Source organism: Haplochromis burtoni, unplaced genomic scaffold (assembly GCF_018398535.1).
Source record: "Haplochromis burtoni strain Fernald_Lab_line unplaced genomic scaffold, NCSU_Asbu1 Contig_333, whole genome shotgun sequence".
Classification (NCBI taxonomy): domain Eukaryota; kingdom Metazoa; phylum Chordata; class Actinopteri; order Cichliformes; family Cichlidae; genus Haplochromis; species Haplochromis burtoni.
Window position 1 is genome coordinate 198,118 of NW_024582694.1, and position 23,431 is coordinate 221,548.

Below are 23,431 nucleotides of genomic sequence, written 5' to 3' on the forward strand. Positions count from 1 at the left end.
CCTTCCCTCATCACTATAGCAACAGCAAGTGCATGGTCATGGTTTCAACGTCTGCTTAGATCTTTGTCTGCAAAATGTTTTCTCAATTCTGCCACAGCCACAAGGTCGCCTCTTGGACAGGATTTTTGTCACTGTAGGACTTGCTGTAGCTTGAAATGTCTTTAAAATGATGCTAAAAATACACTTTTTTGGAGGTGAAAACACCGAACATGCAGAGGCGGTAAGTCCAAAAATTCCAGGTAACAGTATCAATGAAGCATGGGCCGTAACGTGATAAACCGTGAAGAGGAAACCGATAGAGGGGAAATTTGAATGGCAAATTAAAGCTGTCCTGTTCAGCTGAATTATGAAAAATTTAAGAGGAGTGCTGATCATTGAAAAATAGCAAACAAAATGACAAAGAACCCAGATCCGGTGAAGCAGACAGACAAAACAAAAAGGAAGACAAAAAAAAAAAAAAAGACATGGCAATTTGACCTGAAAGGAAGGCAAACTTCTTTTGAAGGTCAGGAGTGATGTCAGCAGCGCGGAGAGGACAGCTGTCCAGCTGCATAATCTCATCTGGAGAAAAAAAAGTTACAAAATTATAAGTAGCAATACATCTGAACCGAATACACAAAGTTTAGCAAAGTCTGACAGATTAATTTCAGGATTGTTTAGACTGCCATGGTTCTAAAAATTTGTCTACCATCTCTACACATAATTAATTAATAAAACAGTATATTGTGGTGCATTTTCATATATACTTCATTTCACCAAAACGCAGGTTACTTTTGCTGTAAACAAACAGTACTGATATGTTAACAGGCTTTGTCAACAGTTCTTGATCTGCCCATGTGCTCGCCTCATACAGATTAAATTAATCAGATTAAAGGTCATTCCCCCAGTTGGAGATAGAGATTGTAATTATACTGGGGATCAAACTAGAGGTTAGGGAGCCTTGTAGGCTAGACAAGCTGTAACATAATATGCAGAAGTGGAAGGAGATTTTAATCATGCAACAGACAACTTTCCAAAATAATCTTCACCACAAAGCACAGAGAAACAGATTAAATACATATTGAAAAAGCTTTACAGATCCCAGTTTCTGAGCTTTTAACCCTCATGAATATGTATTAAAAGGGACTAAAAACATACTTTATGTCCTCGGTTGGCCTCTCACTACAGTTTGAGTAATCAACTCTTAAATTAACATGTTACTTTCTGCTGAACTATTCTGGTTGCATCACATAAGAGTTTCGGTGTTCTTTTCAACACTTCTCAATGATTTGAAGCAGAAGGGGCTCAACAGGGAAACTTACTTTGGTGCACCAGTTAGGACTGGGCAATCATGAATTAAGACTCTGGCTGAAGTGGCAGGGTCGCTTACTGATGTTGGCACAGGCTGCTGTGATGAAGAGGGCAAAACTCTAGCAACACTCACAGCTGATTTAGACTACTGCGGTGAATGCTGTAGGGGTTATGACTGCCTGGTATTTTATATGCAATGGAAACTATACAATAACAACTGCCCAGAGCTCAACTTGAAACTGATAGTCATACATTATATACATAGAATAAAAAAAAATGAACATCACTCACTCCCACTGTTAAGACATGTAAACTAAGCCACCTCCACAGCATCCATAAAAAAGCAGTACTCTACTGTAATCCATACATATCATCCACATGTTTCTATATCAAAGATCTAAACAAGCTCTGTGAGCTTTGTTGTGTTTTATTAAAAATGTTTATTGGTTTTGAGCAGGGAAAACAAGCAGAGAAAATGTGGCACTGCTGTAATGAACTCTGTGCCATTTGCTATTACAGTTTGGCATTTAATTATTTATGCTGAGATGTGTTTTATGTGACGAGCTCAATAATATAAGTGTTACACTTGCCCCAGTGTACCAGTACATCTGTCATCCTGTCATTAACTTTCTACCGTTACATTTAAGCTTCAGATTTATTCCTAGTGCTGATTGGCTGCAGAAGTTTCACCTTCGCTCATATAAAACCCAAGAAGCTGGAGCTTCTGCTCCCTCACCTCCATCAGCACAGGCATTATTCCTGTGTTACTTTTGCAGTTGTGTTTATTATTTATTAATTATGAGTTGAATAGAAAGTTAGTGGCAATCCTTTTTTCAGTCGTGGTTCAATTAATTTGGGGAAGAAGCTTGAATCAGATGTGTGGTTGTTTCTGGGTTTTCTTTCTCTTGCAGCAGCGTTCTGGCATCTGTTACATCAGGTTCTTTTGAGCCATGGATTTAAGGTCCATAATGAGACCTAACAATTTAATTTAAAAACAGAACATGGGCAAATCTGAAGCACCCCTCTATTTAGTTCCTATAGAAATATTCATGTTCACCAAGCTATCCAGGAACAGAAATCTGTATTATATTGAACCAAAAGAGAGAAAGAACATTTATTTGTGCCATCAAGTTTCTAGGAGGGGAGTTTCCTGTAAATATGGATGTGAACACAGACATACTGCTTAAGATAAGACTGAAGAGCAATATTGACTTTTGGTATCAGTCTGACTTTGTTTGCTTCATTTTCCTAAAGCAAATAATCCACACTGGATTCACATGTTATTGTTTCACTGTATCAAAAGTATTATTTTATTCCCTCATCATTATGATCTTTTCTTTGAAAAGGACATTAGTGGGGCCTCTGTGGATCGGGCTTGCTCTGGCACATCTCCTGGTTGCTTGACTGCTTTGGGATCTGTAAAGTCTGCAAGCCCAGGCTCTTCTTTATTTTGTGATGTGGCAGTGTCCTGACTGGAGACTGCCACTGGTCTGATGCGCTATATCTGCAATCGATCATTGGTTTTAATGTTGTGGCTATACGGCAAGCTGTTATGCTTCTTTTGATATCTATAGCAAGAGTCCATCCATAAACGTACATAAGGAAGGGGGTGCCTAAAAAATAAACGCATGGAAATTATTAGAACTTAAGAGAGACAACATAACGGTAAATTAAATGGTTTGTTAAGCTCATCCTAGCAAACTCAAGACTTGGTAAGCTGACAAACATTAGACTCTAGACTCTACATGCACACACGAAACATTCAGAAGAAACCCAATGTATAGAGAAATATACAGAAAAGTCAGACGAATAAAGAGTCTGTCCCCAGAACCATACCTGTGTCCATGATATTCGCCAGAACAAAGCATAGACAAGATATGACCTGGTGCTTTCAGTCCATCATACAGTAATCCTCATTGTTAACCATAGTGTTCCCTTCTTTGCTGTGCATTTTAGGTGACTAACACCCTCCCTTTATGCAAACACGTGTCTTAGTGTAGCTTAAACAAACCAAAGTCTTAGTGTCACTCTTTGTTTGACAACAGGTCATATCAGGTTACTTGGCCTTTGGGTATTACCACCATCATTATCAGAGAGTTGGTGTAGTGGGAAACAAAAACATGTCACTCTCTTCCCTTTTCAAACAAAGCAACACAAACATATACACTGTTTAGTGATAAGACTCATTTAAATGTGCAGTCTTCGTCTGTCCTTTGAATCCGTTTTGCTCCCAGCTGTTGGCAGGGAAGCCCGAGGACTATTGTAACATTTATTGAGAAAAGGAACATATATATGTACACTAACTAGCAGTACAATAGGTGTTTCCTCTTTTACTAATAAGGACAAGACTGCAATATTCTTTTTAATCCAGGAAGTCAAACTGTTATAAATGGCTCCCTTGGTGTGTACAAACATGATCGGTGCAATCGTGGCTCAAGAGTTGGGAGTTTATCTTGTGATCGGAAGGTTGCCGGTTCGAGCCCCGGCTCAGACAGTCTCTGTCGTTGTGTCCCTGGGCAAGACACTTCACCTACTGGTGATGGCCAGAGGGGCCGATGGCGCGATATGGCAACCTCGCTTCTGTCAGTCTGCCCCAGGGCAGCTGTAGCTTGCCTCCACCAGTGTGTGAATGAATAGTGGAATTGTAAAGCGCTATATAAATGCAATCCATTATTATTATATAAAAAGTCATCACGCCACTATATCTCAAAAAGAAGCAATCTTTCAGGTAATCACATTGCTGCAATTGTATCTAATGATATAGCTTAAATACTTTAAAATTTGTTTAAATGTTGGGTACTGCAGGATGTGCCAAAGCCTACAAAGACTTGAAAAACCTGGAAGCTATTCTAGTGGTAATTCGATTTTAAGTCTACATACTAAATACAAGTACAGGTGACTTAAATGTATGATAATGCTTTGATGAAACAAGTTTCTAACGCATTTCATGTTAGTATTGACAACAGATATGGCAGATGGCATAACAGATCTTGATAAAATAAAATCATGTAAACATGTTGATATATTAATTTAAAAGCACCCGAAATAAATGGATGACATGCATTTATTTATTTCTCACATGCTTCACCTGTATATGTCATGCATATACCTGCAAACTGTTGCTTTCTTTTTCTCCTGTCCATATGTAAGCTAATATTGTTTTAACACATTAAAACCCCCCCACTATTTTACACAAAATATGCTTTTTCATAGTGTAGTGGAATATGTCCTTTTAAAGAAAACAATAATAACAATAAACTGTTACAATTGCCCCCAATAGATTGTCACAGCCAGGGGGAGCAGACGGCGTGTGGCGTGAAAAAGACCGAAACTGCATTTCAAACAAAAAGCGAGCTGTTTATTCAGGCTGATTAAACCTGAATACAAAAGGCAAATAAGGGCAAAAACTGAACTAAAACCTAAACTCGGGAAACTACATTGTGGTTATTATGATTAAACTATAATAACTATGACTACAGACAGGAACATGACTCTGAGCAGGAACATGCAAATAACTATGATGGAAAAAAACATGAACCGAGCAGAATCATGAAAAACTCTTAACCTGACGTGACGCAGAAGGAATTAACACCGACGACTTGACGCTGAACAAAGAAAGACAGTGGACTTAAATACATCCAGGAGGTGATCAGGGGAAGTGGAAACACATGGGGAAACAGCTGACACAAATGAACATAGTGACTTACAGGGAGGAGTAAAATTAAACACACTGAACAAAGAAACACAAGACAAACAGGAAAAAAAACGTGAAACATGTGACATAACACCGGCTAGACAACATGAAGCACACAGACAAGAAATTCATGAGTGTAACACAGAAGACGTAGGAGAAACATAAACGAAACGAAACTCAAGGCAAACACATGATAATCCTAGATCTTAACATCCTTTCAATATAACATAATAAATCACAAATGCAAAAATAAACACAAAATTCTGGGTCACAGACACAGCCACAACAGTACATTAAAATCCTGGGTTCTAGTTACGAACACCTATGTTATAATGGGCTGTTGATGTAAATTTTTAACACAGGGATAGAACTGATGTGTCACTGTGACCCACTAAAGGGTCACAGTGCATGCATCTTTTTAAAGTTCTGTGTATAAACTAAAAATGCAAGGCACATGCAAGCCAAGAAAAGAACACGTGGTCAGTTTAAAACAGCCCAACAATGAAAGATAATGTGACATTTCAAACACCAAGAACTGCTCTTCACCAGATTTTCAAAATGTTTTGTACTATGAATGATTGCATAGAGTGATATTGGCTTAATCATATTGTGTTTGACTATAACTGTGATCTAGCAAAAAGTAAACAAATCAATGCCGTCAGTAATTTTCAGATGTTAAGATTTTTTGATACACACTGGCCTTCTTCCAAGCTGTTAAGAGTTAGGAGAAAGCAGCATTAAACAAACTCGAAAAAAAGTCATTTAAGAAATCAATCAGTAACAAAGCGGCCAAGAAAATAGGCTTTCAGCATTGTTTTTATAGCCATCTTATGTGTAAGAAACCAAATTAGCAATAAAGGGAGTGCACCTCAATGGCATGACCTCTGTGAAGCCTATCACACGTGGTCCTGTACAGCCTCTGTTTACTGTAGCAGGTGGTTTTAAATCTTGCATGACAGCCGGAGACCTCTGAGGTGGACTCCAAGATTACACTAATCTGCCACATCCAGACTGACGCATGTGTCCGAAGTTCAGTAAAGTGTACATTTCAAAAGCAAAAACCTGACCCAGTCCCCATCATCAGTCAAATAATCGGACTCATAATCTCCTTCACTACATGTTTCTGTAGCACTAAGCTTGGACAAATTTATTGTACATTACCCTCCTAAATGTAGGTGTGCAGACCATACTGATCACATACTGACTGATTGAACCTCAGTTTGTTTTAGTAAAAATCCTCTTTTCTTTGAACTGACTTAGTTTTGTCCCTTGAACGCTTTTAAGGCCAAGCGATAATAAAGGTTCTCTACTGACTGACCCCTACAGATGTTAATCAGAACAAAAACTCTCTTTTCCTCTTTTCTCTCAAATTAACCTCAAGCAAGGGTGTCGCCCACAAATGGCTTTTTAATAAAAGAAACCAAGCAAGTGGATATAGGCTCAGATAAATCACCATATCTGATGTTCGTAACTTGGTAAAGCAGTGTTGTTACGTCGATAATGGCCAGCAGTGCCTGAGGTCATTGGACACAAAGCTGCATGAGGCTAGCCATCTGGAAAGCTCTCACAGGTGCTCGCAAGCTTCTAATGTGCTCAAGTTCACACAGAAACCTCCAAGAGTTTCCACTTTCTGACCTGCCCAACCACACCTTGCACCCAGAGTCTCCCACGCAGATCAAATCAAACTCCGGCCCCGACCCAGGCCAGCAATAGCTGCACTGTTTAGAGAAAAGGGCTATTCGGTTACCGAAAAGTCTCCCCCTGAATATCCGATCTGGCTCCTTTTTAACAGCTTTTTTTGTTTTGATTTGTTAACATAACCTTATGCATGGTTACTTTCTATTATGCATTATTATTATTACACATTATTTTTATTAGAGTCTTCACACCAATTGTATCTCCTATAGCCCTTACTCTACAAATCATAATTTTCTCACATGCTTGCATAAACTATTGCCACATGCACAATGCTAAAAGCCCCTCTGGCTGTGAATTGAAACAGTATCAGATACTACAAGACACTGAAACTATGAAGTTTTTTTTCCAGTCTGTCTTTCTTTGTATTTTATCTCCTCAGAGTATCTGTGGTGTCAAAACAACCTAAAGCGAGACAAGGATGTACGTGTAAAAGAGCACTCTTTACATTAAGATGACTGAGATGCTATTATTAGAGCATTCTGCTCTTTAGTGATACAGCAACTATGTCTGTTACAAAAAATATTCCCTCTAAATAATTTTCAAGCAATTTCAACATTCCCTGTATACTCGCATACAGACACACAATCACATACCACCTGCTGGGTGAGGCGCTAATGTTCTTTAGAAAGCTTAACGACTGGGATTAGCGACCACTCACGTACACGTTTGTGGGCAACTGGTCAAACTTTAGTGGGTCACAGTGACACACCTGGACTGCCTGCCACTACTGACACAGATTAAGCAGGAGTAGACGAGAGGAAAGAAATCCTGGATTGACAGGCCCACGTGACTGACACACACACGCACATGCAACAAAACAAACTGCCTATTTTCTTGTTAATTTATATGGTTAAGAAATTGCTTCATTCACCAGAGCTGTTTACTTGATCCACTCCCTCTATGTGATCTTATAGTAATGTACTCAAAAAATATAACATTCAAATAATTAACAGTTGGGATCAGGAAGGGGCAGGAAGCGGAGCAGTGGGGGTCTGGGTGGGCAACAAGAGGGAATAAGGTGCTTAAGGGGTCATGAAGGAGGAGGAGTAGCAGAGATAAAGCAAATGGTTGGAGGAATGCAAGGGGTGATATTTACCCCTGGAAAAAGAACAACACAAAAAAACCCTATCTTATCTCATTGTGACTTACAGTGAAGGGACTTGATAGTTTTTTGGAACATTTTGCTGTTATAGTTATAGTTTTGCTGATATAGGCTCACTTGTCCCCACTGGAGAAATGTTTGCTGCAATTCACTGCAAACTGAGACTTCATGTTAGAATGAAGCATTTCTATCCTACTGGGTTCGGGTTCCTATACAGCATTCCCATTAATAAGATACAAGAGGTCACTAAGTTTATTAGTATAAAAAAGCAAATAAATTGCTCTTTGAGTATATCGGATTTTGTTCATAAGCAAGGAAAGAGTGGAACAGGAGACTGACAGATGGATTGGTGCAGCGTCTGCAGTGATGCAGAAGCTGCACCGGTCTGATGTGGAGAAGAGAGACCTGAATGTGAAAGCTACGCTGTCAATCTACTGGTCGATCTATGTTCCTACCCTCGCCCTTGGCTATGTAGGTAGTGAACAAAAGAAAATGATAGTAGCAACAGAGCTTCAGCTGAAGGTCTTAGAAAAAGGATGAAAAGCTGTCGTTCCTCCACTTCAAAAGCAGCCAGGTGATGTGATTTGGGCTCCTGTTTACTCCTGAGTGATGTTTTTTTGTGGGCATATGCAAACTGGTTAGTTTGAAGTGGTGTCTGGACATAAATGGCAGAAAGCTGGATGCATAGAAAATTGAATAGTAGTATGGTTCAATCCCTTCAGAAGATTTACAGAATCTTCAAATATCTCTGTCAGCTTGCACTGTTGCTGCTTGTGGTGGCTCAGCACCTAATCGCGATTTCTTTGGTCAAATGATTTACTGGGTTTACATTGTGATGTCAGTCATTTCTGGCCCTTGTCCAAATTCAGTGCTGTCATGCTCTCTGAACCTCTGGTATTGCTTGAGAGAGAACTAAATATTAGCCTTTCTTTTCTTATCAAAGGTGACACTCCAGAAGAAAAAGAAGGGAGAGGAACTACTTTCTCAGACCATGGATGAACTGAGGCCTGCACAAACACACAGTATAAGAAAAATAAGAATTATTTGAAAGTTCAAGAATGAAAATATCATGTCTTAATGATTACAAGATACCCCCTTGAAGATATGAGAGCCATTACTTAAACTGCTGTTAATGTAATAGAACAATAAAAAAGAAAGAGAGGATGAAGAATGAATAGGTATAACTTACCACATAACCAGTTGCAACGGCAAGAAAATCTGTAGTAACTTTCCACCTCCTCAATAGTGAGCCGGACATGAACCCCAATTTCCTCCCTTGGCCCCAAAAATGCATCCAATACTTCCTCTACCATTTCCTCTTTGCTCCTCTGATCTTCCATATCTATGTTTGCATTTTCATCAGTCTCTCCAATCTCCTTTGACGTGTAATACGCCTCAATCTCAGCTGCCCTTCCCTCTTTCATGTCTTCAACCACAACCAGAGAATCTGTGTGTCCTTTAATTACACACCAGTCCACTTCCTCACTGTCAGAGCACTCCTGTGAGCCTGGACTCACCTGTCCAGCTAGAGTCACCTCTGAGTCCATTTCCAAGCAAAACCCAGGATCTAGCTCAACCTCGATGTCTGCATCCATCAAGGAGCCCAAATCTGCTATCTCCTCTCTTCCCATCTTCCTGTCCCAGTCTATGTCTCCTTCACTTCTTTTCTCCAGCATTTCTTCCATGTAGCTTCACAAACAATATCACAACAACAATTTCCCTCTCATCCTGACTCTACCTTTCGCCAGACACTACATTTAACCTCTTGGTCAGGCTGCAGGTGCTCTACAGCCCGCAGACGCAGTAACTGAGGACTTCCTATTGCAACCTCAGGTTACCTTCCCTGTATACAAAAGCTACAGTGTACTGCTAGACCCCACCCTCTCTCCTGGTCCAACTACCTTTATACCTCCCCTAAGAGGACAGTTATCTAACTAGCTAAAAAGCCTCCAACTTTACATAGCTGACAGTCTGACCAATAAAAAGGAAGTAGTCATGCCTCTTCATGACTAATCAAGAATAGGGAAATAGGTTCTACATTAAGCTGCTGTGCGTCACTTTGGTTATTAAAGGTACTGCAGCTTCCACTGCTCATTTACCTATGGCAACAAAACTCGCGATCCGCGTCTGCCTTATCTCAGGAAATGTGGACTAAAAATACAAAGCCTCCATTCTGACCAACCCATTCAAAGACATCCCCATTTAACCATTCACTGACTCGATCCATTCAAAGCCTCTATTCTTGTTTACTCCGCTCAAAAGACCCCATTCTTACAAACTTACTGAAAGACTTAATTCTAAGGAGACCTCTCAAAGAGAGACGCTGTCTCTTAATACAAAGTGGCAATTTAGATTCCATTACAGTGAGTTGTTCAAAAGATACATTTCAGTTAAAAAAAGGCTAATAGACTTGATTCTTTGTCTCCTAATTCAGCCAATATCTATTAAACGAAGATGCAGTGGTGCTAAATGGCTTGGGGAACATATACCTGTGTAAAGTGTGTGCAGCTTGCCTCTGCATCGGTGTGTTTGTGTGTTTAACGTGGGCATTTGCTTTATGACCAAGGGCATGCAGGTTATCAGTGCCATAAACTTTATAAGTTCAAAGCTAAAGCCACTAGACTGGAAAACTATGCAGCTTAAAGTGAGCAAGATAGTCAAACAAGGCACAGTCCATCAAATCAGCTCACAGAGTCAGTCGAATAAATGAAAACACGCTGCATAAAACTGTTAACACACACACAACCCCCATTTTGGGTAAATCTTTGTTTCCACCACATCACACAGGTGTTCTACTGGGCTGAGATCTGGTGACTGTGGATACCCCTTGAGTAAACTGAACTCACTGTCATGTTCAAGGAAGCAGTTTGAGATGATTTGTGAGATAGTAGGTTAACCTTCTGGGAGCAGCCATCAGAAGATGGCTATACTGACACATGGTTAACAACAATACTCAGACTGTGATATTTAAACAATGCTCTGTCAGTACTAAGGTGCAAAGTGGGCCATGAAAACATCTTCAATATCAATATAACCCAACAAACCCCCTGAATGGTACAGTGCAGGATGGAGTTATACTTTTATGTTATTTACACAAACTTCTGAATCAACCAATCAAATGTTGCATCATAAACTGAAAGTCAGCGTGCCAGCTTAGCTCAGTGGTGGAAGCCACATGCCTTTTGACTAAAACGCAGCAGGCGGGGTTTGAGTGCAAACTGTGGCCCTTTGCATGTCCTTCCTTGCTCTCTCTCCCCTCCTTTCTGCTCGAAAAAAGGCTCAACTTTTTGTGAGCCCATGCAGACTGTAACCTCGGCTTCCTGTTCTTAGCTGAGAGGAATAGCCCCTAGCGTGGTCTTCTGTTGTAGTCCATCTGCATTAAGGTTTGACATGTTCAGAGATGCTCTTCTGAGATCAACACAGCATTTTCACACAGAGAACTGCTGCTCTCTGCATATTTCCTTTCTTTTGGATCATTCCCTAGAGATGATTTTATGTAAGAATCCCAGTAAATCAGTAGTTTCTGAAACACTTGGACCAGCCTTTTTGGCTACTTTCTTCCTTATTTTTTGCACAAGGCAAATTTCTTTAAACGTTTCACATCACACAGGGCAATTTAATGCCTGTGTGATGGATGCATGCAACCACACAACTGAGATACTTAGGTAATATTCATTTGGTCTTTTGTCTTATGTTTACGTTATGCTCTAAAGTTTCTGTGATCATAAGTTAACTAATTTGATATTTTGAGTTTACCTGTAATGCATGACAGCACTAAGCTATAGCCCAAATGGTGGAATAGACTTTGCTTTGCATTGTTTGTTATTTTATATAGGTATGTTATATTGATTATATTTCTACTCTTTCTGAGTTACCTGACCTCTGCTCCAGTCCTTCCTGGTTTGGCTGAAAGAGGAGGCTGAGGGTGGAGCTGGTTTAAATGCAGAAGCCAATAAAGTGGACTGGACCATCTATTGTGATCATGCAGGGGGAATGGGGTTCTTCTTGAATGATGGTTATCTGTTATCTCTTTAGTTTTCACCTTTGGTGTATATAATGGTTTATTCATTTGCTATATAACTGGAGCTGTTTCTCATTTGGGCAGGTCAGTTTGTTGAGTTATGTTTTTTAAAGTGATTTTTGAGTAGCGGTCTGTTAAGTTAACCTCTTTTATGGGCCCACTTGGTTCTTAAAAACTTTATTTTTTGTTATTTTGAATTTTTGTAATCATCTTGTCCTTTTTGGGGGTATAATAAACCCATTTTTTGAAGATTATATTTGTGCCTGTGTGTTCCTGGCTGCTTGGATCATGACAGCCTGGAATAATGATTTACTCTGGTTTTCTGCTCCATTGTTAATATTCTGTAAAGTTTTACCAATAATAATGTATATGGACTCATTTCTCTTATATTATTATGTGCACATATCCTAGATTATATTTTTATATTTTATACCTTTAGATTAATTTATTATTGAGATTGTGCAATGTGATGGCGAGTAAATGCATTGAAATTTCATTCTGATGTAAACTAACTGGTGTATGTATTCTAATGCTCAGTTTGAATTTTAGCAGGTCATCTTGACCAAGTCTACATGTCTAAATGCTGCCAACTCTGCACATGTAGGCACATAGATTAAATATTTGCATCAATGAGCAGTTCTTATAAAGTGGCCGATTAGCATACTTCTGTATACAGTTTCACTGTCTACAAATGTTATTATAAAGGCTGCAACAACTGTGCAAAAATCACTTTGATCAACAAGAAGAGCAAAGAACTGGAAGACTATGAGTTACTTGCAAATGCAAGAAATCACACAAAACTACTACACCAAAATATTTGCTAATCTTTTCTCCTGAGAATTTTCCATGGTGTCAGAGTTAATAGTCTCAGTCTACAAAACATAACATCTAAAAAACAGAAATCCCTCTCTCAAATTCTCCTCATGGCTAATGACTTAAACAGAGCTGGGAGGACAGGAAATGAAAACCTTCCTCCGAAATCTCATAGCTTCAGGTACAGACAAAAATGCACATACTGTGTGTTCAGATCATGCACATTGTGCATAAAGTATATGCACAAATTGTATATGTAGAAGTAAAACCTACAGCAAGCACTGCATGAATATCTAACAAAATCACAAAGAGAAACATGAGAAACAAGAATATGAAGACTACAAAAGGTTTTAAAATATTTATATAGACAGTCAGCAGGAGAATCGCTGAAAACAGCTGCTTTCTATATGTCCCAGATAAAGAAAAACGCTGAAAAAAGACCCCTGACTCACATGGCTTAAGCGGGACCATTGGCATCCCACTATCCCACTGAGAAACACTCTTCTTGGTTTTCTTCACCATTTCTTTTCTTGCTGTGTGTTAGTAAAAGTGGCAACAATCTGGCTGAGACGACACCAAACTGTTAGCTCAGCAGCTTTAATCAGCATTCCTTTGCACCAGCTCTTCTTCTGCTCTGTGCTGCAGTTTCTGCATCTGCTGAAGAATTTTTCACTGCTTCTATGGAAAAATGTCAGTGCAGCTGCCGAGATGTGCATGTTGGATACTGAAGCAGCTGATTAAGCTGCGCAGTCATGCACTCACACACAAAATGTTATACACATCAAGACACAGAAACAGCCCAGCAGAGGGGGTGGGGGCAAGGGAAGCCCACAGGAAACACTGTATGTGAGTCTCTGGGTGCGATGCCCTACATACTCTAGCCAGAGCTTCAATGAAAAATATATTATGCGCAAATACACACACAGGCACAAAAAGTTGCGAGTATACGTGCACACATGCACACTCACTCTCACACAGAATACACTCCTTTTTTCTCAGTCCTACCATCCCAGGCTCTCCAGGAGTTCTTGCGGCTGGCAGGGCTGAAAGGGAAAGCCGAGCCCAGTCCAGAGAATTCCAAGTTCTGCATAAGATGACTGAGGCGGTTCATGATCCGGAACGATGCCTCACCGCCCTCCCGAAGAAACTCATGGAGAGACATTAGAGCTGGCTGCTGGTCTCACCCCTCTAAAACAAACTTTGTCATCCAGAGAGAGAGACCCCTCGCTGCACTTTTTAAAGCTTTGACAGACTCCAAAGCATAATTCCCAAATGCTGACATAGGAAGGATCCTTCTTTTAATGTGCCAGGTTACTCAGGATTACAAAGAGATGCTCTCACACGTGTTCCTGTGCGGAGATGTATGCAGTGGCTACATATAAGATAAGCCTACTGTCCTCTGCAGAGCCACATTGAGGACTCAAGGCAAGCGCACAGTGCAAAGCTTGCAGAATCACAAACAGCTGAGTCACTGTCTGCATAAACTCTGAAACAAACACTGCTCACACTAGAGGTGAGAACAAGCCCAGGTCCCTTCACACACATTCGCACACAGACCCCTAGTACACACACACATCGTCAGTGGAACTATTGACAACTGAGAGAAGCAATGCTTTCCAAGGAAGGACAAGAGGGGAGGAGGGTGGAAGGCAGCAGAAGCAGAGGGCAGCCGGCAGAGCATAAATCCCCTTCTGCTGTTTAGGCTAATTATACTCCTCTGCTCCTGAACTAATCTACCCTTTCTTTCCCTCTATCTCACAGGATTCCTCCATGCATTAAATTCACAGTGCAAAAAACTACTGCGCTAAAGCCAATCACCTGTAAGACTTAAAAAACAAAAAACCCAGCAAAAAAACCAAGAAAAAACCCCATAAACTTTATGGCAACAGTTAAAAAGTTTCTTGTTACTATGTTGCCTGAAACCGAGGAGGAGCAAACCCAGTGGAGAGGAGGTTGCTTATTGGCAGGCTTGGGTTTATTTGTGGGTTTTGTGTGAATGTTTGGCTGGCAAGCAAAAAGGCAGCTTGCACTTTATAGGCTTAGAATAGAGATGAGAGGGGAGATGCACTCGCTCACATACCAATGAGGCACCTACAGCGGATGGGACACACAACTTCAGCTTGCTATTCAGTGACATTGTGATGGACCGAGTTGAAAAACAGGAGTCGTCCCAGGGATTATTAAAAAAATATGGTTTTCATTTATTTAACCCCCCAAAATTATATTTACAAAAGTAATAAATGCTGAGTTCATAAAAGAGGTCAAAGAAACAAAACTGAACTCAGGCAACGAATGCAAACAACAAACCAAATGACTGAGGGGGTAACAAACAAACACAATCATAAATCACAACACAATGCAGTACAATCTAGTTTGTTAATAAACTAAACACTAAAGAAGAAAATCAAAACCATTAAACCCTAAACTCAAATATTTAATTTAATACAAATACTTTGTTTTTAAATGAAAGAAAACACACATTCTCCCCTTCAGTAGGAAGTGGCGGTGTGGTCCAATTATCCCTTTTTGCATTTAGTGGTTTCAAACCCTGGCTACCATCTTTTGTCCAGGAACTCCCAGGGATGATGGCAGGTAAGAAATAAAAAGAAAAAGGTTAGTCAAAAATCAAAGTAATGAAGTGATATGAATACATAAGTAAACTAAATGTGCGCGCTCACAAATAGAACAGATGTATCCAAACCAATCAATAAAGTTATTGGAAACTAAAGTGTGTTACTATGTTCAAATGAAGAAATGAAAATACAAGAGTTACTGACTTCAAAGTGTGGACATGGGTTTGGCCATCACAGACATTCAGCCCTAATCTCCACCTCATCCCTCCATCCCTGTCTTCTTGTTAATCATGTCTTATCCCCCATTTATGACATATTCCACCTCCTATACTTAATTTTCTATTACCCTTTTGGTGTTTGGGCACATACTTACATACAGTGCTGTGAAAACCTATTCTCTCTCTCTTCCTGTTTTTTTATTTTTTATTTTTTTATTTCTCACAGTTAACATATTTTAGATTAAATACATTTTAATATCAGACAAAGATAACCCAAGTGTGCTTGAGCTTCAGGGAATGAACTGATGAACTGACAACTTAAATTTCCTCTCCTTCATACAGACCAAAGCAATAACCCAATGTGGTAAAACCTGCAAAGAGCACAAATAAGTAAAGAGTCTACAGTCATGAAAAAAACTCCAAAAGTTGTCAGGGCATTTAACTAAAAACCACAAATGCACACTTATTAATAATAGTGCTTTCTTTTGTGCTCCACACACTTTGACCGGGGATCACCAAAGCCATTAGGATTCATCGTCTGGGGACCTCAAATCGAGCATTGCATTTTCTCAAAGTCAAGCTCAGCTGCAGTCCAAGCTGATCAGCTGATGGCTTAGCTGATACCCTTCTACACAAATGACAAATCCTATATAGGGCCTACTTTTTAAGTCTGACTGCAGTTGCAGCATATCACCATCTTCACCTCAGGTCCACCTTTCATGATTTCTTCTCTATTTAATCAAAGTTATACTGATGCTCTATTCTTTGTCAAGGTCTTACTGCTTCTGTCCCTGCCTCTGGGGTTTCATGTACATTAGAGGAAGGTCACAGGACACAGCCACACTGCTAAATATAAACCACTGCAGATTGAAAGCTTCTCTACACTACAGGGGTCCAGACTGAAACTTTTGTTCAAAATGGTCTCATTTAGTAAATGTTTCAGTGTATCCCAAAGTGGTGGATATATATAGTGATACATTAGATTTTGTTTTACATGAAACAGTAATTGTAACTAGCAAAAGACAACTTTAGAATGCTTTTACTACCACTCTTGCTATCCCTAGGTACTATATCTCTCTGAGCATGGCTGGCTAGCTGGAAGCTGATAGTTGCCTGCTGGATCCATCTGGTTATACACCTGCTCTGCCTTTAAGGATGAACAGCATAGCCCACTTAGGGCAGAATGAACCATTGACCTTTAGCTTAAAAGGGAACCTGACACAATATAGTATTTGATTTATACACCTCCTTGTTGAGTTAATGTTCCATCAATGAAATAGTGAAAAATCTGCTCAGTTACAAATGACCATTATCAAAATGTAACCATACTCATGGGAGAGATGGACTGCTTTCAAGCAAAGGTTCATGAGAGTCAGCTCCTTCCAAGCCATAAACTCCCCCACGCGATATATAATAAGCCTCTTCCACTTGGCTTGCATGCGTGTGCTGCACGATAAATAAAAAATAAAGAAACAGCCCCCCTAAGCTTCACCAGCTGCAGAATAACACATTCCTGCTGGAAAAGCCGACACCTGTGACTCAGTGAACTAGATGTGTCCTTTTAAATCAGCTGGAAGTAGGTCAAATGCCCAGTTAGAAAGTCAGAAAGAGGCTTCCAGTGATTATGGCTCTAAGTATTATATTCGTAGTTAACCTACTGTTTTCCTTTCAGTTAACTGACTAATGGTTCTGCCAATTAAATTACTGAGCATGGTGCTGTGGATTGGTTCATCAGTGTTATTGTACTAGAAAACCTCCACAATTGTTAAAAGGACTGCCATGAAATTTCATGGTTTACACATGACGCTAGTGATGTGTAAAGCTGATCACCACCTGCACTCATGTATATATCATGTATATATCATGTATATATCTATCCACTTAGCACTTTTAATTCTTATTCTTATTTTTATATTTTTATGACAGTATGTTTGCACTGAAGCACCGCAGCAATTTCCTAATGTTGTAAACCTGCTCAACATTTGGCAATAAAACCCTTTCTGATTCTGATTCTGATTCTAGTGATCCCATGACTTCCTGTACGAAAACAACAGGTGTCTTTAATTGTGATTTTGTGAGTGAACATCTAAATATTTGATAAACTGCCATAAAGGCTCACACACCTACACAAAGACCCACGCACACGTCCCTTAGAATGATTACCGTGGTGATCCTTTAACCTGTATTCTAGCACCATCGTCAGGTCAAAGTTTTAATGTGTCTAATATTTTGGTTTATTACCTGTATAAGTGTAATTTGCAACAATCTGATCAAAATCCATTAGCTTTATTTAATTGCATTTAGGAAAAGCTACCATTTACCCAATATTTTATTTTCTCTCTCCCTTGAATAAGCTGTAAAAAACGACTCTTGTCCACCCACAGGTTACTACATTGACGGATGAACTGGATCACCCATCATCTTTACCAAAAAAGGAAAATGCACTCAGCTACAGGTTATGATCCAAATAGATGTTTTTGGTTTATATCACGTTGTGTTGCACTCATGCTAATGGCGCTGCAAAGACAGCCAGCAGCCAGAAGTTGAAACAGACAGGAGTGCAGTATTCCCCAAGGGACAAAAAAAAAAAAGAAGCAATTAATACTTCAGCTTTCTACAGTGTACAATGCAACATCCATCAGAGAATGGATCAGAGAAAAACAAGAAGAAAAAAACAGTTCTTCAAGTTAGATGATGCTAAATCCTATGCATCCTTAGCTGACTCAATTCCCCGAATCTCCCTTTTCCTCACTCTCCCTTCCTCTCTGCTGTCTTCTGTGATCAGCGTTACTCTCCTCTCTGAGCCGATTACTGCTCTCATTCTCCTGCCACAGCGAATTCCTGTCACACTTCTTTATAAACAGCTACCAGGGACTGGATTAATGTACAGTTTTAGGATAGTATTGCAGACTTAAAAAACCCCAGGAACAATATGACCTTATTTTCATTTTGATTTTAGCTAAGTAGAGTGATGCAATTCTTGATTTGCCTTTAGAGTCTTTGCATTTTCATTCCTCTAGCTTGGGCATAGCCAAGTCCCCCCTCCTTAGTCAAGTCCACCCACTCACTACTGCCATGCTTTCACCATCTTAAAAATGAAACCATGCAAAGGGGAAACCAGTAAATGCACTTAGTAAAACATTATTTCCTCTCACTTTAGCTTGACATGTACAGGTGCAAAATGAAATGAGGGTCTGAAAGCTATAACTCTTTAGGGTAGGCTTTTCTAAGTAAGGTTTTACAAACATTAAATAAAATATTAACACACCCAAGTGTTTGGCAGGTTGTCTGTGCAGGCTGTGCAGGCTGTGCATGTGTGCGTTCATGCTTATTAGAGTGGTTGTGTGCTGGCAGTGAGTGGATTAGGGGAGATCTCTATAAATGGATCAAAAGGGACCAGAAGCAAAGATCACAAATCACATCAGTGGCATTAGTTTAGCACAGGAGAAACGTCTGTCCTTGATTTGGTGGCGATAAATCAAGAAGCTGCAAAAGCAGGAGAACGTCATATATAGAGTAGAAAAAAAGCCGTCTAACCACAAAAACACCATGAGGGGAGCTCAGGAAGGCAGACCTAACAGCAAAATCAGTAAAAGAAACCGTGCGAATATTCGGAAATGAAAAGGTTATGTTAAATAATCATTCTACGGTTACAGAGGAAGGTCATTGTGTCTCATTTTTTAAAAACACTTTTGCTAATCAGACATATTCCACACACTATAGTTTTCTAGGGTGGAGTACTACAATTGGGGTTAGTGAGGTAGTGTATCACAACACAAACCACCCTGTGTACAGCCTGCGTTTCTGTAAAAAAATGAGACAGCTTTTCATGCAATAGTATTTCTGTTTATCCGCATTGTAAATACTTTAATATCTCTTTAATGTCAGCATGAACCAGATTTTATTTCAGAGGATAAAATCGTATTCCGGCTAAGCACCTGCATGTCTTGAGGCAGAATGATCATGAACAGCAGCACATTCAAGCTTGTGTGGTTTCCTGTACAACACGCTTCGACATTGTGATCCTGCATTGGCTTTGTAAACTGCTTTTGTTTTGATGTCCATTTGGACTTGATTCCATCAAGGCAAAGGAATAATATGTCTCTTACTGTGCCTGCATTTTAGTAATAGTATTTTCACCTATGTCTATGTTTAAGATCAACATGCAACATCCTCAGCAAGCAAAAAATACAATGACCAGAGACAAGAGCTGCTTCCGATTGTGTCGTTGCCACCCACCTATGCTTTGGGTGACGGTCCTCAGTCTCACTAGCAGCTCACCGAGGGCCATCTCCTCTGTCTTCATCCACAGGATCATCCTCCAGAGGGACAGTGGAAGACCAGCTGTCCAGCTAAGAGACGCTTTTGTAGGAAGAAGAGACAGCTTGCCTGCTTTTTGCTGAGCGGTGCTATGGAAGAGTGGATGGTGGTGAGGGAGACTGTTGAGTTGAGCAGAAGGGAAGAGGGAGATGCGACAGGGTAAACGAACCTAGGATGTGAGTTAAAAATCTAGAGGAAAGAGAGGTAAAAGGGGGTGTGCGCTTGTGAAAAATGAATGCTCTCCAGGATGGAGTGGATGCTGCTGAGACAGATGAGGAAATGATGCTGATGCTGAAGCTGTTATGGCTGTGACAGCCTCAGCCACAGTGACGAGTCTCCTGCAGGAAAATGCAGCGCAAAGGATGGTGAAGGAGGGAGACGGGGAGGAGGTGGAGCAGCAGACAGCCTCATTCACACATGCATGCTTCTGCCTCAGCACACATGATGGTGCAGACCTGGCAGGCAGATTGGGGGAGGGGATGTGAAGGTCAGCATAACAGTTTTGCACAAACAGCTGATCCAATAGTGACATCCAGCGTAAAGGAAAGGGACAACAGCTTTGTCATGAAACATTCTTATCTGCAGAAACAGAGACGGCAATGGTACCATTGCCGGCCATGCATCATTGATTATGCTGCATTGCCACCATGTGACGGCACATGGTTATGACAAAATACAGTAGGATCATCTTCGGTAACCCTCTTTGCAAATTCCATGTGTAAACAAACTTCACAGACTGCATATATAAGAGCTTTAATTACATGCATCCTTGACACAGCTAGGTAAGACGCTCAATAAAATGAGGGATGAATTTCATAAATCTGTATTCATTGTGGGTGCTGGTTGCTGCTTATCTAGTTTCTAATGTTTTAGCGATGTCTTGTGTAGACTCAAAAGCTGAAAATACAAGATAATCCAGGGAAATTCAAAGAAAATGTCACTCAGACAATAGCAATACAGCATTTAATCCATAAGTTAGCAGACAGACCTCTTAAGTGAGGACCATCATTATTGTGTACTTTTCCATTCAGGTGACACTAGGTCTCTTCTGGGGACTCTGACCCCAGTGACCTTATATTTTTAGCACTAATGTAAAACAAGAGGTTTATTGTTGTTTATCTGTCATTGCTCTACTCCAGTTATGTCAGATGTTCACTCATTTTCTTACACTGCCATAGTTGTACGGCAGGGATGTTCTTGCCATCTGTAGAGGCTGAAGCCACTGAGGTGTTCATTGACGGGGGTGACGCGATGTCACTGGTATGCATGAATTCATTAAACAGTCGAATAACTCCAGCCTTACTTATTGACAATAAGAAGGGCACATTCTGGCTTGACTGGTTGACACCTCAAGATAGAAGTGGTATTGTCAGTTAGTCCAGAGAGAAATCTGTGACATTGCATGATGAACTTTCTTCTCGTTTAGATCATGAGGACTAACCCTAACTGCCCTAACCCAGAACTGCAAACATTTATGATAACTGGCAAGTCTGGCGAGTCTTTCAAATTGTTGTGGAAGAATTTTGCCCCACTCTTCTTTACAGAATTTGCAAATTGCATTGCAGTTTTCAAGCATAAATGGCTTGTTTAACTTCATGCCAAAACATGTCAATTGGACTCAGTTCAGACTTTTTTCACTCCAAAACCTACCGTTTGTTTTGTGAGCCATTCAGAGATGGACTTGCCTGTATGTTTCGGATCATTGTCCCACTGCATAAACCAAGTGAGCTTGAGCTTTAGGATACAAACTGGTGGAAATCCTCTTTTAGGATTTTCTGGTAGAAAACAGAACATTCATCAATTACGGCAAATTGTCCAGGTCCTGAAGTGGCAAAGCAGCCTCTGACCATCACACTATCACCAACATGTTTGATTGTTGCTTTGATGCTCTTTCTATGAAATGCTGTGTTAGTTTTATGTAAAATGTAACAGAACTTAAACTTTCCAAAAAGTCCAACTTTAGTCTTGTAGTCCACAGAATATTTACCTAAAAGACTCTGTGTGTTTTTTTTTGGTCAGGAGTGGTTTTCGCCAAGTCTCCAATGGATGCCATTTTTGCCCAGTTGCTTTCTTATTGTTGAATCATGAACTCCGACTTTAACTGAAATAAGTGAGGCCTGCAGTTCTTTTGATGTTTTTCTGGTTTCTTTTGTGGCCTCCTGGATGACTTGTGAGTGTACTTCTGGAGTGATTTTGGCAAGCTGGCCACTCTTGGGAAGGTTCACCACTGTTCCAAATTGTCTCTATTAGTGAATAATGGCTCTCACTGTGATTCACTGGAGTCCCAAAGCCTGGGAAATGGTTTTTAACCATTTCCAGACTGGTAGATGACTTTGTTTCTCATCTGTTCTTGAGTTGCTATGTGTGTGGCCAAATACAAAGTTCTACAGGCAGGATGGAGATGCAGCCCAGTGACTGCGTAGAGCTAGCGCCAACTTGTGGGTGGAGCATTTTGGTGACGTTTTGATGAACTGTGACATACTATATTGCTGAAAATATTCACTCACCCATTGAAGTCAAGTCATTGAATTTAATCACTTCCATGGCTATGTGTGCTACTTGTCTGCTAGCTAGCTAATGTCCAGCTAACTTCACTCAGAGATGGAGAAAGAAAGACAGGTCAGGACAGGAATACCTAGTTAAAGGTAAGGACTGGTCAGTGGTATTTAATAAACTGGAAATATATGCAAGTTCTCAATTGTTAAATCTGATTTTGGATATGTATTTGATGTGAATTTATGTTATTCTAAATTGAGAGAAATCCTGTAAAACAAACTACAGTGTGCTAACTCTACGGGAGGGGATTAGGGCCACTGGGGGGGAAAAAGGATTCTGAGATTGATGTCAGAATTCTAACTAGTCAGAATTCTAACTAGTTAGAATTCTGACTAGTTAGAATTCTGAGAGAAAAGTCAAAATTCTGAGATTAAAATAAGCATTTTGACATTTTCTCAGAATTCTGAGTCAGATTTCTAAACACTTTTTCAGAATTCTCTTTCTCAAAATTCTAACTTTAATCTCAGAATTCTGAATCAGAATTCTAACTTTAATCTCAGAATTCTGAGAAAAAAGTCAGAATGCTTATTTTAATCTCAGAATTCTGAGTGTGAATTCTAATTTTAATCTCAGAATTCTGAGTCAGAATTCTGACTTTTTTTTTCTTCAGAATTCTAACTTTAATCTGAGAATACTGAGTCTGAATTCTAACTTTAATCTCGGAATTTTGAGTCAGAATTCTGACTTTTTCTCAATTCTGGCTATAATCTCAGAATTCTAACTTTAATCTCAGAATTCTAACTTTAATCTCGGAATTCTGAGTCAGAATGCTGACTTTAATCTCAGGATTCTGAGAAAAATGTCAGAATTCTTACTATAATCTCAGAATTCTGAGAAAAACGTGAGAATTCTGACTTTAATCTCAGAATTCTGAGTCAGAAGTCTGAGTGTAATTTCAGAATTCTGAGTGAGAAATCTAACTCAGGATTCTGAGAAAAATGTCAGAATTCTTACTATAATCTCAGAACTCTGAGAAAAACGTGAGAATTCTGACTTTAGTCTCAGAATTCTGACTCTGGATTCTGACTTGTTTTTTTTTTTTTAGAATTCTGAGTCGGAATTCTGACCTTAATCTCAGAATTCTGAGTCAGAAGTCTGAGTGAGAATTCTGACTTTTTTCTCAGAAATCTGACTATAATCTCAGAA

The 23,431-nt window shown here is 39.7% G+C and overlaps 1 protein-coding gene across 10 annotated transcripts in view; it reads right to left on the reverse strand.

The window, feature by feature from the left end:
• The window catches only part of mcf2lb (mcf.2 cell line derived transforming sequence-like b), a 40,439-nt gene extending 20,265 nt beyond the window's left edge, over positions 1 to 20,174 (reverse strand). For 2 of the 10 annotated variants that reach the window (XM_042228590.1, XM_042228586.1), the window contains exons 1-2: positions 13,624 to 14,819; positions 478 to 561 (exon numbers count right to left, since the gene is read on the reverse strand). In XM_042228590.1, the coding sequence (XP_042084524.1) occupies positions 478 to 561; positions 13,624 to 13,780 (241 nt within the window). In that variant the 5' untranslated portion in view covers positions 13,781 to 14,819. Of the gene's footprint in view, positions 1 to 477; positions 562 to 11,659; positions 13,030 to 13,070; positions 13,566 to 13,623; positions 14,823 to 19,648 lie in introns of those variants that run through there. The other 8 variants (XM_042228587.1, XM_042228584.1, XM_005942184.3 and 5 more) reach the window with 8 other exon arrangements.
• Between the last annotated feature and the right edge of the window lie 3,257 nt (positions 20,175 to 23,431).